Source organism: Diadema setosum, chromosome 2, assembly GCF_964275005.1.
Source record: "Diadema setosum chromosome 2, eeDiaSeto1, whole genome shotgun sequence".
In the NCBI taxonomy this organism is placed as follows: domain Eukaryota; kingdom Metazoa; phylum Echinodermata; class Echinoidea; order Diadematoida; family Diadematidae; genus Diadema; species Diadema setosum.
Window position 1 is genome coordinate 32,129,406 of NC_092686.1, and position 16,686 is coordinate 32,146,091.

The 16,686-nt window shown below is 37.7% G+C and overlaps 1 protein-coding gene across 1 annotated transcript in view; it reads right to left on the reverse strand.

Moving 5' to 3' along the window:
* Positions 1–4,493: 4,493 nt before the first annotated feature.
* LOC140246270 (membrane-associated guanylate kinase, WW and PDZ domain-containing protein 1-like) overlaps positions 4,494–16,686 on the reverse strand; it is an 89,893-nt gene continuing 77,700 nt past the window's right edge. Inside the window, exons 22-26 of the mRNA XM_072325732.1 lie at positions 16,250–16,655; positions 15,687–15,848; positions 14,609–14,744; positions 12,925–12,957; positions 4,494–9,508 (exon numbers count right to left, since the gene is read on the reverse strand). Of these exons, the coding sequence (XP_072181833.1) occupies positions 9,306–9,508; positions 12,925–12,957; positions 14,609–14,744; positions 15,687–15,848; positions 16,250–16,655 (940 nt within the window). The 3' untranslated portion in view covers positions 4,494–9,305. The remainder of the gene's footprint in view (positions 9,509–12,924; positions 12,958–14,608; positions 14,745–15,686; positions 15,849–16,249; positions 16,656–16,686) is intronic.

Below are 16,686 nucleotides of genomic sequence, written 5' to 3' on the forward strand. Positions count from 1 at the left end.
TGCGCGATACCCTTGCTTGCTTGCACCTGCAGGTAGCAAAAATCTGTCTTCTCCACTGATTCGTTGTAGCTGAACTGTAGTGGTACACTTCGTGCGTGCAGGGTCGATCCAGTACACCCAGAAGAAGCTAGCTGTCAATACACATAAGCGTCATGTTCTATTTATAGCATGTCAGGGTACTTCCAGTAGGGTATTTCGACAAGGGGCCATTTCGGGTATGTCGGGTTATTATACAGTAACATATAACTTCGGATCCGGAAGATGTGTTGTCAAGACAAGAACGGCCAATAGCAACAAGTGTGAAAACAAACAAACAAACGAACAAACAAACAAACAATCCAACAATCAATCAATCAAAACAAAAATGAACCGCAGAGATGATGACTACATCCAATTTCAGTGGTTTGCACCAAAACATAGAGATATAAAAACAATCAACAAAGCTCATTACCATACATGATGTCAATGACTTAGCAATTACAATTTCCCCCATTAGAATTGCTTGAGGTTTATTTATAGGTATATCAAATTATGATCATATCAACCTGATGCAAGGAAAAAGTATATGATTTTAATGGTATGGCACCAAAAAAAAAAAAAAAAAAAAAGGAAAAGTAGAAATTACGCGGTGCGTAATATATGTCCCCGCCGGAAGTAGCATTTTGTAGCAAAATGTGCAATATAGGTAAAAAATCAAGGTCAAAGCTCAAAGAAGTCAAAGGTCAAAATTCTGTGTAAAAGTTTTGAAGCCCTCACCTAGTGCCATCACATAAAGCAAACAGAATCGAAATCGGGTTAGAAATGGCGAAGGAGTAGCATTTTGTAGCCAATGTACAATACAGGTCAAAAATCAAGGTCAAAGGTCAAAGAAGTCAAAGGTCAAAATTCTGTGTAAAGTTTTGAAGCCCTCACCTAGTGCCATCACATAAAGCAAACGGAATCGAAATCGGGTTAGAAATGGCGAAGGAGTAGCACTTTGTAGCCAATGTACAATACAGGTCAAAAATCAAGGTCAAAGGTAAAAGAAGGCAAAGGTCAAAATTCTGTGTAGAAGTTTTGAAGCCCTCACCTAGTGCCATCACATAAAGCAAACGGAATCGAAATCGGGTTAGAAATGGCGAAGGAGTAGCATTTGTAGCAAAATGTACAATATAGGTCAAAAATCAAGGTCAAAGGTCAAAGAAGGCAAAGGTCAAAATTCTGTGTAGAAGTTTTGAAGCCCTCACCTAGTGCCATCACATAAAGCAAATAGAATCGAAATCGGGTTAGAAATGGCGAAGGAGTAGCATTTTGTAGCAAAATGTACAATATAGGTCAAAAATCAAGGTCAAAGGTCAAAATTCTGTGTAGAAGTTTTGAAGCCCTCACCTAGTGCCATCACATAAAGGAAACGGAATCGAAATCGGGTTAGAAATGGCGAAGGAGTAGCATTTTGTAGCAAAATGTACAATATAGGTCAAAGGTCAAGGTCAAAGGTCACAACTGAAATTCTGTGTAGAAGTTTCAAAGCTCCCATGTAGTGCTATCATATAAAGCAAACAGAATCAAAATTGGCTCATAAATGACAGAGAAGTAGCAAATTTAACATTTTGATCACACACGGACGCACGGACGGATGCACGGACGCACGGACACACAGACACACACACGTACGGAGCCCGGTTCATAGTCCCCTGCTCGAACTCGTTCGGCGGGGACAAAAAAAAAATGGGGAAGTGAAGATTTGTGGTCAGGTTTGTGTAGGAGATTTGAGAGGCATATGGGTTCATTTTCATCTAGTTCAGTCTGCATTTGCTTTTTTTTTTTTTTTTGACAAACATCACTTTCTTGAAAACACCTGAAAAAGTTTAGTTTGTGCAATTTCAATCAAACTTCTACCAGTATGTTTTCTTGATGTGGCAAGTCACTTCATTAGAAAAACAAAACAAAACTAAATAGTAATAATAATAATGATAATGATGATGATAATAATAATAATAATAATAATAATAATAATGATAATAATAATAATAATGGTAATAATAATGATGAGGATAATAATAATAATAATAATAATAAAAATAAAAATAATAATAATAATGATAATAATAATGATAATAATAATAATAATAATAATAATGATAATAATAATGATAATAATAATAATAATAATAATAATAATAATAAAAATAAAAATAATAATAATAATGATAATAATAATGATAATAATAATAATAATAATGATAATAATAATGATAATAATAATGATAATGATAAGTACACCATTGTAATGCGCCATCGATCTAGTGGCCTATTCTGAGGCACAGAGGGAAATTTAAAGAGAATAGCATGCATATTGTATTATACAGTTGCACATATTCCCTTTTTTATGTTTGTTTATGCACAATTTCTCTCCATGCCGTACGTTCAGATGTGAAATAGAGAATTGTGGAATATGAAAGAGTTTCAAAATTTTCTTTGAAAAGTGACGTTTATCAATTTTACATTGGCAGGTTGGATTATGTCATGAACTCACAACTCCAACACACACACACACACACACACAAACACACACACACACGCAATATGTACCCAGGCATCAATTCCTGGACTACTACAAAAATTGATTACATTGAAGAGGGACATGTACACGTATTGATCACTCAACAGTAAAAAATGAGAATAAAAAAAGTTGGGATCGCAAATTATCCTGGGTTTGATGGTGTGTGTTCATGCACTGATCCCCACATTGTACCCGCGATGAGTACACACACACACACACACACAGACAGACAGACAAATGGGGGGGGGGGGGGATTGTTACTATAGTACAAAAAAAAAAAATAATTCTTTGATCAGTATATGAGCAAGTACAACCAATGCCCCCCCCCCCCCCGATTCTTGCAACACTCCAAGATTTGTTCATGCGCTTTCACTTTTAAAAAAAAAAAAATTCCACATTTTTTAGGTCTAATTTGATGATGAAATCAACCATTGCTTATCTTATTTTACTCCATTGATTAAAACCAACAAGAATATGGTGTAGAATTTGTGTGTAGTGGGCCAGTTGATAGCTGAATGCTATAGCCAGATAGTGTAAAATGGGAGTGGAAAAAAAAAAACAAAAACAACCAACCCTGCAAGATTAGATACTGCTTTCAGTAAACAATCACCTTAGTTCTGATTGTTTATTACAGGAATGAGGGTACGGAACTATTGATGCCATATCGGGTAAATCCTAGGGATAAAGTACCAAAGGGGATTTGTTTCCCACAATTCTCTGTGATTGAAGTGTGCCAGGGAATATCATATAATGCCTGAAGAGATCCTTGTCATTTGATTGGGTGACATTTCACAATGACGTCATCATCCGTGCAATTGTGGCTCCATTTACCGTGCAATTTTGGATCCATACGATTTGCTCCATTGCAAGCTCGCTGACAGCCCGGCACACTATGCGTGTAGAACGCTTGCGTTTGCAGTGTGTGTATGCGACAGCGCGCTAGTGTAAAGCGCTCAGTGATCACTCTCGAGATCTCAGATTCTCTCTTGTTTCTAAATTAATAAAACATCAAATGACAAGGATCTATTTTAGGCATTATATAAAACATATAATAAATGTTTTTCATTCGTGCAATGGACAGAATATTTCATTCTGTGAAAGACGAAATGTTTGAAAAATTCAACTCTGTTGCGCCTCGTTGAATGGATCATTTCATCTTTCACCTCATGAAATATTCTGTCCATTGCACTCATAAACATTCATTATTTGTATACTACAACACCCTATGGAGGGGGGGGGGGGTCCTTCACACAATTCTCTGTGACTGAAGCGTGCACACAGTGCCCTGGACATCAAAAAATAATACCTATTCAAAACCACTTCACAAACTTGTTCAATGAATGGTTGAAACGAGCCCTCGTTAAATGATAAAGTGTGGAGACATTTTCAGAGTGGCCAATAAATGTGTATGTGGCCTTGTCAAAAGTAACTTTGCAGGTCTGGAGAATATTCCACAGAATGTAATCAAGACTGGCTAACGAGGAAGGGCAGCATATTGCTTCTAGTGGCAAGCAATTAAGCTTTAGCAGAGAGAGTAAATGCTACGGTACGAGGGTCATTTACAGATGTAATAATACACACACGCACGCACACATTTCTTTTCCTCTCTCCCTCCTCCTTATCTTCTTTCTCTCACTCTACAACTATCTCAAATTGCTCTTAGTTTCAGTTTAACGGAAAGGTACTACAGTGTACTTCCGTCATAACGAAGTACTCGCGACTGGCCGTTTTCTTTCGTGATTACGAAACTTCGTTGTGACCGAACAGCCGAGTATATGTTTTAAACATATATAAAAATGATAATTTTGGAACCTGAATTTTGATTTTGTTGTAACAGGAATTTCGTTACATCCTGTTTGTTATAACAGGAGTGCACTGTATTACATTTAAACCACAGCTGGTATTCTCTTTCTCAAGGCAACTGACAACATTTGGTGACAAGAGTCGAGACTTCTGATCTTTATACAAACTTTAATGGGTAGTTTACAGACATGTACACGCTTGCAAGTTAGTCAAGACAGGCAACAAAGTTTTACAACTGAATTCATCACATTCCAATCCATTTCCAAAAAAAAAAAAATAATAATTTCAGAGTGCAAAGCACCTGTGATGATAGCAGTACTCATTCACCCGTTCAACTACCCACAAAAATAGATCCTACAGTATTAACACCGAAACCATTTTGATTTCATTTAAAATGTGAATCAATGTGCATTTTGTTTTTGTTTTCGTTTTTGAATACCAAGTACATGGAATAAAATGCACAACGCTACACCACCGGAATACAACTGCATGTGGTTGCTAAATTCTGATTTTGTGAATAGTTCTCGTGAATACAACATCTGCATGTATACAACAGGTTGTGAGTTATGCTGGTGCAAAATTCAATAGATATTCAACCCTTTTCCCACAAGAATATACATTCTAGATATATATATATAATTATGAAAAAAAAAAATCTTTGTAACAATCTCAAAATGGGTGAATTCATCAAATCAAATAAGGATCAACCCATGCAAAGTCTTCAATACTTGGCAAGACTGTCAGGAAATGTTAACAAATTTTGTGACCAATTTGATTGATGGCGAATACAATGTCTACCCATGCACAGTGTAGAAAATTAACCCGTGTTGGATGCCATGGTCTTACATCAGGCCTTCAAGTTTATTTGAAGTCAATTTCTATATGATCTGATATGAAATACAACAGCAGGAGGATTATTCCTGTTAAGTCATAAAGTGAATACATTCTCTACAATTAGTGAATCTCAATTTCAGACGAAAGTTTCTGGAATAACAAATTCATTGAATACAAGAAATATGGTTTAGTCAATCATTTCTGAACACTAGAAAAGAATTCATCATGAATTTAAAAAAAAGAAGCGATTAATATTATTCAAAACTTGTTCATGTAGACAAAGGCATTTCCTTTGGAGATCTTGCTCACTAATAAAGCACTGTAAAAATTGAGAATACCGCCCTCTCTCTCTCTTGTCAAAGACAGAGCATACGAGTCTTCCCAACAATGTACTTACATGCTTCTCTCTTTCACTTGTGTAGAACTTCCTCAAACTATGTGTACCTTATGATTTTCCATATAACTCATACCACTTGACGTTTCTCCAGTACAATTCTAACAAATACAGACAAGCTTATTATGCAGGAGACACCTTTGTTGGTCTACTTAATCACAATCAGGATCACACGCCCTAGCAAAGTCTGCTTAGCCAATGATGTTTGAGACGAACACAGTCCTTGAATTACGGAGAAAATATTAACTTGTCCAACTCACTAACCACTATGAAATAATATACAATCAAAGGAGTAAAACAAGACTACATTGGCAATAAAACAAGACTTGTACACAAAATTATATGATAAAATTATACAGCATATTGGAACAGATTCAAACCAAGTAAAAACGTAGCAGTATATAAGAATTCTGAAGGGAAACAAAGTACTGACTGTTTCAGTTTTTCCTTTCATTCCGATACTTCTTCTCTTTTTCTTTTTTTGTACAGGTGTGTTCATGCATAAACATGTGTGGAATTTTTACACTTTGTACATAAAAGTAATGAACACCAAACACAATGGCTTAACCGTACAAAAGCACAGAGAGTTGTCTAGACTTAACTTAATTCTTAAAAGTTGTACCGGATAGTCTTCACACGTTGGACACAACAGGGTCTTAGTCCAGGCACCTAAGTCTGCTACCATAGTCTTTCAACAAGCCACTGCATGTACATCACAAAAGCTATTTACTGCCCTTGTGGAAGGTCGCAAGCAACAGAACTCTGTCAATTTTGAGAACAGAGTGGAAAATATGTTTTGTGTCCTTCAAATTTCCAGCCATTCTGTTTGAGCTTGCCAAGTACGTGGTTGTACACGTGCAAATCCCTTTTGACTGGCATTCAAATTCCGATTATCACTGAACATGACATTATTTCACCTAAAACGGACACTGCTGGACTCTCTTTTTCAAGCATGACTTCAGGATGTTGATATAATTTGAATTACATTTAGTGTAATAGAATGAAACAAAATAAATCACAGAACACCTGAACTTGACAAGACAGGGAGTTCGGATTGTTACATCCATCCTGTTTTCTCGCCAATTATAGAGACAGTGACAGTCAGCCTTACTAAGAGGTATTTCTCTTGTTCTGAACAAAGATTTCATTCATTTTATCAACATCACTTGTTCCTACTATTCCCTTTTGGATTGTTTGGACACAAAGGAGAGAGAGAGAAAAAAAAAACCTACTCAAGATAGGTCTAAAATTCATGCATTCACAAAAATTTTAATAGCAAAGATAAACACTGCATATATAAAATGTATTAAAATCCTGTTCATATGCACAAAACTATCATTACTGAAAAAGTTCATCTTTCTAACTTCATTATGTTTTCTTGGTGGTGAATTTTCAACTCTGAACAGACTGCATGAACAAGAGCTGGCAGTATGTTGCTCCGCCTTTGCCACAGTACTAGTGGAATGATAAACATGCAAAGGAAACCTTTAAATATAATGTGCAGATCATTCAATTCTGTTTAAAATGATTCCTATAGTTTCCATCTATTTTTGTACAATATCCAGAAGAAACCAGCTGGATCATTCTTTTAAAAAAAGACAAATTTTTAAAGCTACAACAGCTTTTCCTGTACAACTTTCCAGAAATTACATGTATGTGTCTATAATATTGTTAGTGAGTAATACTCATGCTTTACAAATAGATCAAACTCAAAAGACATTTTCTTTTTTCTTTTTATTTCAAACAGTATAAGGCAATAAACCAATACAATAAACAAAGGGCAGTGCAAAAATAATTCTTTCTGTTTTCATTTTTTTTTTTGCCTCTTTTGTTCTATTATTCACTGTACTGAATGATTTTGTTGAGGAATGTGAACAAGGCATAGAAATCAAGGTGCTTCTAGTCTTTTCACGGTTCACACAGAGACGTATCGACCAGACGGGCGCGTCTTGTCATTGTCACTGAGCGCAGGCAGAATAACGACAAAAAGACACATGTCAAAGGTCAAGTATGAATGGATCTCTGAAGAGATGGCGACGTGATTCATCCACAACGATTATGCACACGTGCGACAAAATTAAGGCGGTGGATAGTGATTCAGACACAAAAAGCTTGCTTGACTTTCACAGGAAATAAATGATAAAGTATGAACACCTTTATTGAAATATCACCACAAGCAAAGAGTGGTAGAAAAGAGGAACAGGAAATGAACGAACATGAAGAGAAGCCACATACAATTTGAAAGGAAAACTGCCAGTATTGTGCTTAGCCCTCTAACACTTCTACACTCAATTTCACAGTAAATGCCCACTATTGTTCCGATTTCGATAACATGAAAATTCAACATGCAGATCCAAACACACCCTGAATTTGATTGATTTGAAATTCTTCTAAAAAAAAAAAAATCCTCAAATTTGAGGGGCATTCTTAGGTTGGAAAACAGCTAATGGTGCAACCTTTCTCTGCGAAGCTTGCTGTTCAAGATTTTTAAAGAAAGTGCAAAATTTGTTTGATCATTTATGAAAACACAAATGCCTTTACAAGAGAAAAAAAGAAAGAAAAGTTTGTGCAAAATTCTATGCAATCTTTTTGCTATGCCTATATATCATTACAGATATGGATTGTATAACTGAAACAGAAAGAGAGAGAGGGAGAGAGGAGAATCAGACAGCATGAATTACAGAAACTGGATGTCACCACATTAGGGAAAGGAATTCAAGTTCATCTGAAACAGCGACAGACACGAAAAGAGAGGAGGGACAATGTGACAAGACAAACCAGGATCCATCTACTGTATCTTCTCTCATGTGCTCTTTTCTACTCACAAATTATCAGAGGAAATATCTTTCGCTTCACAACTTTGATCTCTGTTGTGAAACATTTTCACTGCCTATTACTTTGCCCTTCGGTCAAATTTGAAAAACACAATGCCCTCAGTATAAATCTTCCTCAAAAATACAGTAGATATAGAATATTCTCAAGCATTTTTCTTCCAAACAGCCTACAATAGATTCCATTCGAACATGTGACATCCTGCAACAGTCTCCGTTTACCGGAAAAGACTTTGAATACTGAATAATACAGCATATAAATTTGTTCTACAATCAAGCGCAAAATGTAAAATGACACTTTTTGTCATGCTACTTGAGACACTTTGAAAGCTTGGAGCCAAGAAATACAAACAGTGGAAGTATTGGTCTCCAGAAAACTTCAAGGCATGAATCCAGCATGCCTACTTGTCGATTGCTTCCGGCACTCAACTCACTGCTTCCGTGTACAATTAATATACGTGTAGCTACACTTTAGATGTGCTTGAAGGAGAAAAAAACAGAAAAAAAATGCCTATCACTCAGAGTGAATGCTAGATCACTAGATGTAGCTGATGTGCAAGATTCGTATCAATAATTCCCCTAAATTAACAGAAAATGGTAATTAAGGCTGATGCAGTTTAAATCACCTGAGATTAAGCATATGGTGAAGCTAAAGGGAAACAAAGAAATTGTTCCCAACTGTCTGTGCATCAAAGAATAATCTCAATATTCTGTTTCTGAATTGAGCAAGTATCCAAAACACATGATTTTTTTCCCTTTAAGTATTTGTTTTCGATGTGTGAGCATTTTTTTGTTTGTTTGTCTTTTTGTTTCCAGGGATTTAACTCTTTAAAACACCACTGATCCATTTGTGCATCGATCACTCGGATTTGTTACGAACGTTGGGGACACGGCCGCCGAATCAGTACTTCATGCCCCGCGGTAGACTTCGGTAGTGCCAGGCATAGTCAAAATTTTCGCCGCCGCCTCCTCCTCCTGCTCCTCCTCCTCTCTCTCCTCCTCGGTCTCCTCTCTCAGCCTCATCACTCTGAAGGGAGGACTTTGACATCGTCATGGTAACGCTACGAGGCATGGCGGGCGGGGTGTTTGCAGAGTGTCTCGGATCTGCATGACAGCAATGGATAGTTGGAAAGAAAAGGGGGCGGAGGAGAAAGTAAATAATGGTGGTTAGGATGACTACAAACAGCAATAGATTTAATAATCAATCCTATCTAATGATGATAGTATTTTTGCAACTTCTCATCAAGTTTACTGTATACATTTTCAAAGGAAGTGAATTCTATGACAATGCCATGACACATACATGTATGGATAGGGAGATATACAATGTGTTAGTTATTTGCTCTCAAACAGTGAAACGTACAAAAATGGTGATGCAAAATTGTGTTTTGCTGTATTACAGGTACCATATAAAAAACATTATGCCAACACTGGTATTAGGCATTGTGTATAGAACATGGCATTCGTGATACGAGAACCAAACTGCATCTTTTTGATGTGAGCATGAATACCATTTTATTGTTGTTGAATGTTTTCTCTGTCACACAGACATAGCAACGTTCGCATGAAGAGTGCTCTGCAGAATCAGTGAAACTTGGCAGCTCTTGATGTGCTTCGAACCCAACAAGGTACGCACTCATGCCACATCGACCAAGGTACACACTCATGCCACAATGACCAAGGTACACACTCATGCCACAGTGACCAAGGTACACACTCATGCCACACACTCCATGCTTTGACAGACACTTCCAGCACTGTAACAATGTCACTGTAATAATGGGGACAAACAATGGCACATATACATGTACATTCATCAAATGCGATGTGTAATGTATGTGGGATTTACACACATCGGTTGGTGAGATAGTGGGGAATGCGGTGCAGAGTACTTGTATGACAGATGACTCAGAATAATGATCTCTTGTCTAGGGATGCTCCAAAAGCTATAGAAGTGAGCTTTAGTTAATGTCATCGACTCTGGCTGACCGTTCACAGGTCACGCTCCATTATGAAAGGACATTGCATTGGTTTGGTGCAGATTATTTGACGAGGCAGAATTTCATCCCATACACACTATGTGCACAATGATTGAATTAGCTACCTGACTCCATCCTTTGCCCTGTGCAGTGCCAAGCACCAAACAGTAGATTCCAAGAAAACGTGTCAATAACAATGCAGCTGCAAACAATGCTGCCCTACTTTGGCAAAAGGAAGCAAGTGACATGCCATCCGAATTTGAGTCATTGATGTTTTCCTAATTCACATGATGAGCTCTTCTTCCAGGCCGAATTTCATGACAAAACACTCATCCTACTAAGAGATATGTTAGATAAGACATCATGATAGTCCATTGACGTCGTGTAAATGACAGACACATTTTGCTCTTTTACGAGAAATGTCACTTTTGTCACTTGCTTCCTTTTGCCAAAGTAGGGCAGAATGAATTACAGAGGCAGCACACAAATTCCCTCCACCGTTCACGCGTGTTAAGTTGAAAGACACAGGCGTTCCCATTCCAAAGCTACACGTGTACTGTATTCCCCTTTATTTCAGCTACCTATTTGAATTTGTTGAGGAAGCAGCCTAACAGGTACTTTGGGAAAAAAAACAGTTTTGTCTCCCCCTTATTTTTCTTCGTTAGGTCTTCTTTGGTCTGCAGCAGAAGCCATCGAAATGTGTCTTAAGCCATGTACTATTGACTCATGGGTTATTATTAAAAATAAAATACAACATTGCATTTCTGGAAATGATGTGACATCAAATTTTGATATTGACATAGGCATATAATTTTATTTATTCTTTTGTTTGTTTGCGCCATTACGCCTGGAGGTCAATACAAGATGAATTGAGCATTGAGAGACAACCAAAAGGATTCTTGGAAACTTGTCATTGCTAAATGCTAAACCCACTGGCAGCTGGTGCTTAATTTTGATGCACACTGCTATGATATCAGAAAAAAAAAGAAAAGAAATCTTTTTGGGACAAGTCTAGTAGAAACTAACACTGCCTGCAAACATATCTTTAACCCACTGAGAATGAGCCAATTTTGCTATCATACGCAATTCCCATAGACACGTGGGAATACTTGGAAATAGTCTTTAATGCGTTAACATGCAACTCCTTGGGAAAATAACAGCACCCAAAACACCTCCTGTTTAAACACCCTTTGTTTTTGCTTTTATTCACGATTTTTTTTTTTCCTTTTCGAAACCCAGCATTCCACATTAACAACACTGCATTGCTTACAGATGACCAATGGCTGGTCAAGTTCATGCTGCATTTTAGCCATCCATCAAAAGCTAACAAGAATGAATGTCACTCAATCACTGTGTCGCCAAAAACTGAGAGCTTTTCTGCCACTGCAAATCGTCTTCCAGCATTCAACTTCACATCACTCATTCAAACAAAGGACCACTAACACCTGCAGGACAAAATGATATGATTCCTGCAACACATGACGTGCACATGCTTGTGTTTACCCCACTTTTAATCATGAAAACTTTATGACAATAATGCTGAATAAATGAAAGTCACTGAGAATTGAAAATGTTCACATTTAACTCATCATATTGATAAAAACCTATCATCACCATCATTATTATTATTATTATTATTATTATTATCATTATTATTATTTTTCTTTTTTTAGCAGCAACCAACTATATGACATATATTTTTGCTCTATAAGATTCAGAAAAATACATGTGTGTGTTTGATAGCGGTATATAGTATGATGGAATTTTCAATGAAGTGCACATGGAGTGATGTTTAGAATAAAATGACTGTCTATTGTTTTTAGTGTAAGTATGATTTCTGCTAATCATCACTTCCTTTTATAAACATCTTCAGTTTGCATGTGTGTAACTGGATTCATCTAATAAACTTTTTTCATGTTTTGCTGCTCACAAAACTCATTGGAAATATTCAGTTTAAGTCACAAATTATTTCTTGGGAAAAAAATACAAACTAAAAGAACTTTGAGATAACTTGTCATATATAGCATAAACTATCAGCTCAGCAGTGTGACACCTTACCAAAATTTGATTATCAAAGTGTGGTAATCTATGTGTACATCTCTACATATATGCTCGAAGATACATCCTATATGTGAAATGTGAAACACAATGCATACCTGTATTTTGACTGACATTATGCGTGCATGTGTGTGGTTTCTACCACAGGCCTTTTAAATATGTTCAATAACAGAGGAATTACACATACATGTATTTCAGTGATTATTTGGTATATGATACAGATGAAGTGGAAAACACACACATCACACAAAACTGGACAAGCATGGATAAGGGTAAAAGGGCATATGACTTTACACCCCCCCTTTTTTCACTGCTGCAGCATAAATGGTTGTGACATTTACTTCACAGAACACACAAACACAACATAGAATTATATGTAGGTAACTGAATGCACAGATTTTTAGGGAGGGGTAACCCAGGGTGATTGTTGGAAGAAGGTGCGAGCAAGTGATTTGACACAGACATGTTGAGCCTGCTACTCACGATAAGTGTTGTAGCCATCAGCGTAACGATAGCCTGTTTTGTTAGCAACAATTTTGACACAGAACACAGACTGGAAATAAACTGAGCATCAAAGTACAACATGGATTAAGACAAGTAACGCTTGCAAGATACATAGAGTAAATCTTGAATGAACTTAAGAGCCAAATACTTAGCACAGATAGAATTGCAGTGTAAGTGCTACAATATGCACTGCTGTGAACTATTAACATTTACTTTGAAAAAAGGAAGTAGCAACAGTTACTTTGAAAAAGGAAGTATGAAGATGGACAACATCTCAACAATTAAGTAGTTTTTTTCCATGTGGTTTATATCTGAGACACAAGGGTCAAAGATGAGTTTCTTCTTGAGTTTATGAAACGGCTCTATCACTGCAATAGCCAATTAGGCAAAGCCAGTATACTGGCCTCATTGAGAAAGATGTTAGCAGTATCAAAAACCCTCGCGTATTCAAAAACAACAAATTAAGTTTCAAGTTTGCCTCCGTTAGATTCACAGCACAGTCTCATTCAAAATGGCAATAGGAACAAACAATGGTTTATTCAAATCAGCTTGTACCTGTCATTATTTCAAGCAAATCATTTGATCATAAAAATACAAGAAGTACACAGAATTGCAAAATTGTTAATGGCTGAGATTTTTACAAAGCAGTGGCAACATCTACAGAAAGATCACGCAGACTCACGAGGAAGTGATACAAAATTTTGGTCTCCTACCTCATACATTACCCTATTCACTCACTATCTATAGGGTCAAAGCATTAGGCAGCACAAGAAACAATTGATGGAAAAATATGTTAGAGTATTAAGAGGTGCATTTGCACTGTATGGCGAGTGCAGCTCCAAACAAGCCTCAACACAAGGACAACGGAAGTCCACTATCAAAACTGAAACAGAGCTAAGTCTGAACAAAACAACAGAGGTGCTTTTATGAGAACTTAACCACAATGAATGAAACCTCTCATTCACCAGTCCCCCCTGCCCCCCCCCCCCCCCCCCTGCCCAATGGAAAAATATGGCATAAATATTAATGTGGCTATAACTTAATTTCACACCAAAAATGAACTGAGAGTATTCAGTGAGTTAAATCCTTCATATGACCATGGTGACTTACTTGGGGTTAGCTTTTAACACCAACCAAATGACACAACGGCTTTAAACTTTAAAGGGGATGGCTAGTATCTGATCAGTGGGAATCAGTGGGAATGCTGGGGGATGATTGTTCCAATCCTTGTGGGATTCACTTAAGAGTACATTACATATCTATTGTTGTGTGAAAATTATTTGCTTCAGAATGGTCTCATATTCAAGTAATGTGCAGTTTAATGTTTCCAGGTTAGCATGTCTGTACAGTGACGGGGCGATCTTTAACGGCACAACTGCACATTACTTGAATATGAGACCATTCTGAAGCAAATGATTTTCACACAACAATAGATATATATTGTACTTTTAAATGAATCCCACAAGGATTGGAAAAATCATCCCCCAGCATTCCCACTGATTCCCACTGATCACTTACTAGCCATCCCCTTTAAACCTTCAGTATTTTCTGTTTCTATTGTAATGTATGCTTACATTAAACTATGAAAATTATATATAAAATTGACAACGAATCAATGGTTACTGCAAACATTCAACAAATGGCATCAATGACATGCGCTTACCCATAGAGGGCGTTTTGTATGCCCTGCGAAGCACAAGAGTGATATGGTCTCCACCGCCACGGATAGCCTCGATTGCATCACTGTGAAGCATGCCCTCCGTTGTTCGTCCGTTGATTTCAATCAGCTGGTCGCCCACCTGATGTTTTCAGGGGAGGAGTGGAAAGGCATTACACTGGTAAATCTTATGCCATCCAACATAAACCAACATCAGAGAATTATATCATTATCAGTAACTCTTTTCAAGAGAAGTTACCAGATTGGAAATAGGAATAAAATAAAGAGAAAAGTACTGTTTAGTAGTGTAATCTGCACAGATTCTGTAAATTCTCTGCGACACTAATTCTTGTGTTACGCAGAGCTCATGTCCTGTCAAAACCCTATGTTGTGATTATGAACACAAGCTTTCACTATCTAAAGGAGTACACTTCTTGAGTACAGTTTGTAATAGATTTTTTATGATTCGTTTTTGTGCTTGGCACATTACCATGGATGCTCTATACACTAATATCCAAATAGTTTTTCTGAAACAAAGATTTTAAACAAAATTGTAACTGCATGAAATCTCTAATCACATCAACTCTTTAACTTCAACAGGAATTTGTTATTTGCTTCTGTTCAGGTTGAGTGGAATAATAATTGTAGGCTTTATTCTTTGATACCAATCTTATTACTATTCTACATATCACTATACTGATTACGCCCATGGTGTAAAGAGGCAGTCACACATACACATTTGATGCACATGCAAGTCTGTAGGTCACACACCCTTTAGAATGACAACACGTACAGATACACACATCTTGCATACACAAACACCTAGCACACACATACTGATCAAGAACACACAATAAGCATGATATACACACTATCACACTCAGCATGCACACAAGCACTAGGTGTGAGTTGTACATACACACATCTACCTAAAGCATGCCAGGATTCACAGAAACATCAGTTTACATTATTACACCTAGCATACACAAATACACTAGATAAACACTCACACCCAGCATACACAAAGACACACTTAGAATACCCTAACACTCACACTACACCTAAACACGGTGTCACGACTCACCCTCATGAGGCTACTGTTGGCTGCGGGACCATTATCAGCCATCCTGAGGACAAAGAGTGGGGTGTTGTCATACTCCCTGCCACCACGGATGCTGAAGCCGAATCCTGTGCCTCCCTTCTGGAGGTCAACATTGTAGTAGTCACCGGCCTGCAGCTGATTTGGCTAAGAACAAGCCACGCAGGGAAGAAATGTTAACTTTTTGGCCCCATAAGTCAAACAGACATCAACAGAAGAAGTAACATGCAGCCTGAATAAAACTCAAAAGTTCTTTCACACTATCCCTCTTTATATTCTCATCCATATCATCACTTTTTTTTTTTTAATTCTCTTGAAAGAGATAGAAGAACTCATGGGATTTGGAATGTAAGACAATACAAGACATATACATCTTCTGACTGGATATTTGAAATGAACTGAGAGCAGAATATGACTCCAATAATGGATATAAGCTCACTAGACTTGAACTTGATGACACTGTTACACCACATATGCAATGTGCTCAAGTAAGAAAAAGGATTAACGATCAAAAGAAGAAAAAAAAAGAATTGTTCAACATGACCAACCTTAGGAGGATACATGAGTTGTTTGGCTGGAGGACCCTGCCTTGGGGGATCATTGTAACCCTTTCTGTCCATCTGATACCCGCCTGCCGCCGCCGATTTTATCCGCCGGTTCTGGGGCGGGGACATCTGGTGGGGGCGGGGCGGGTCGTAGCTCCGGCGACCCATGCCCGGTGACTTGGGGTTCCTGGGAGGGGACTGGCCCCAGCCGCTTTCTCCCCCTCTCTCCGACTGCCTGGGGATTCCCCTCAGTGGCTTGCCCATGGGCGGGGAGCCTGGGCGGGCCGGGCCGTCAGCGTAGGTCATGCTCTGGGGCGGGGCCGAGGGGGGCCTGGCAGGCTGGTTGCGGATCCTGTCCGTGTCCATCTTCCACTTGGAGGACTTGGCATAGATTGGTTCAGGCTGCTTGCTGCTCATGGAGAAGACAGCAATTAAAATAT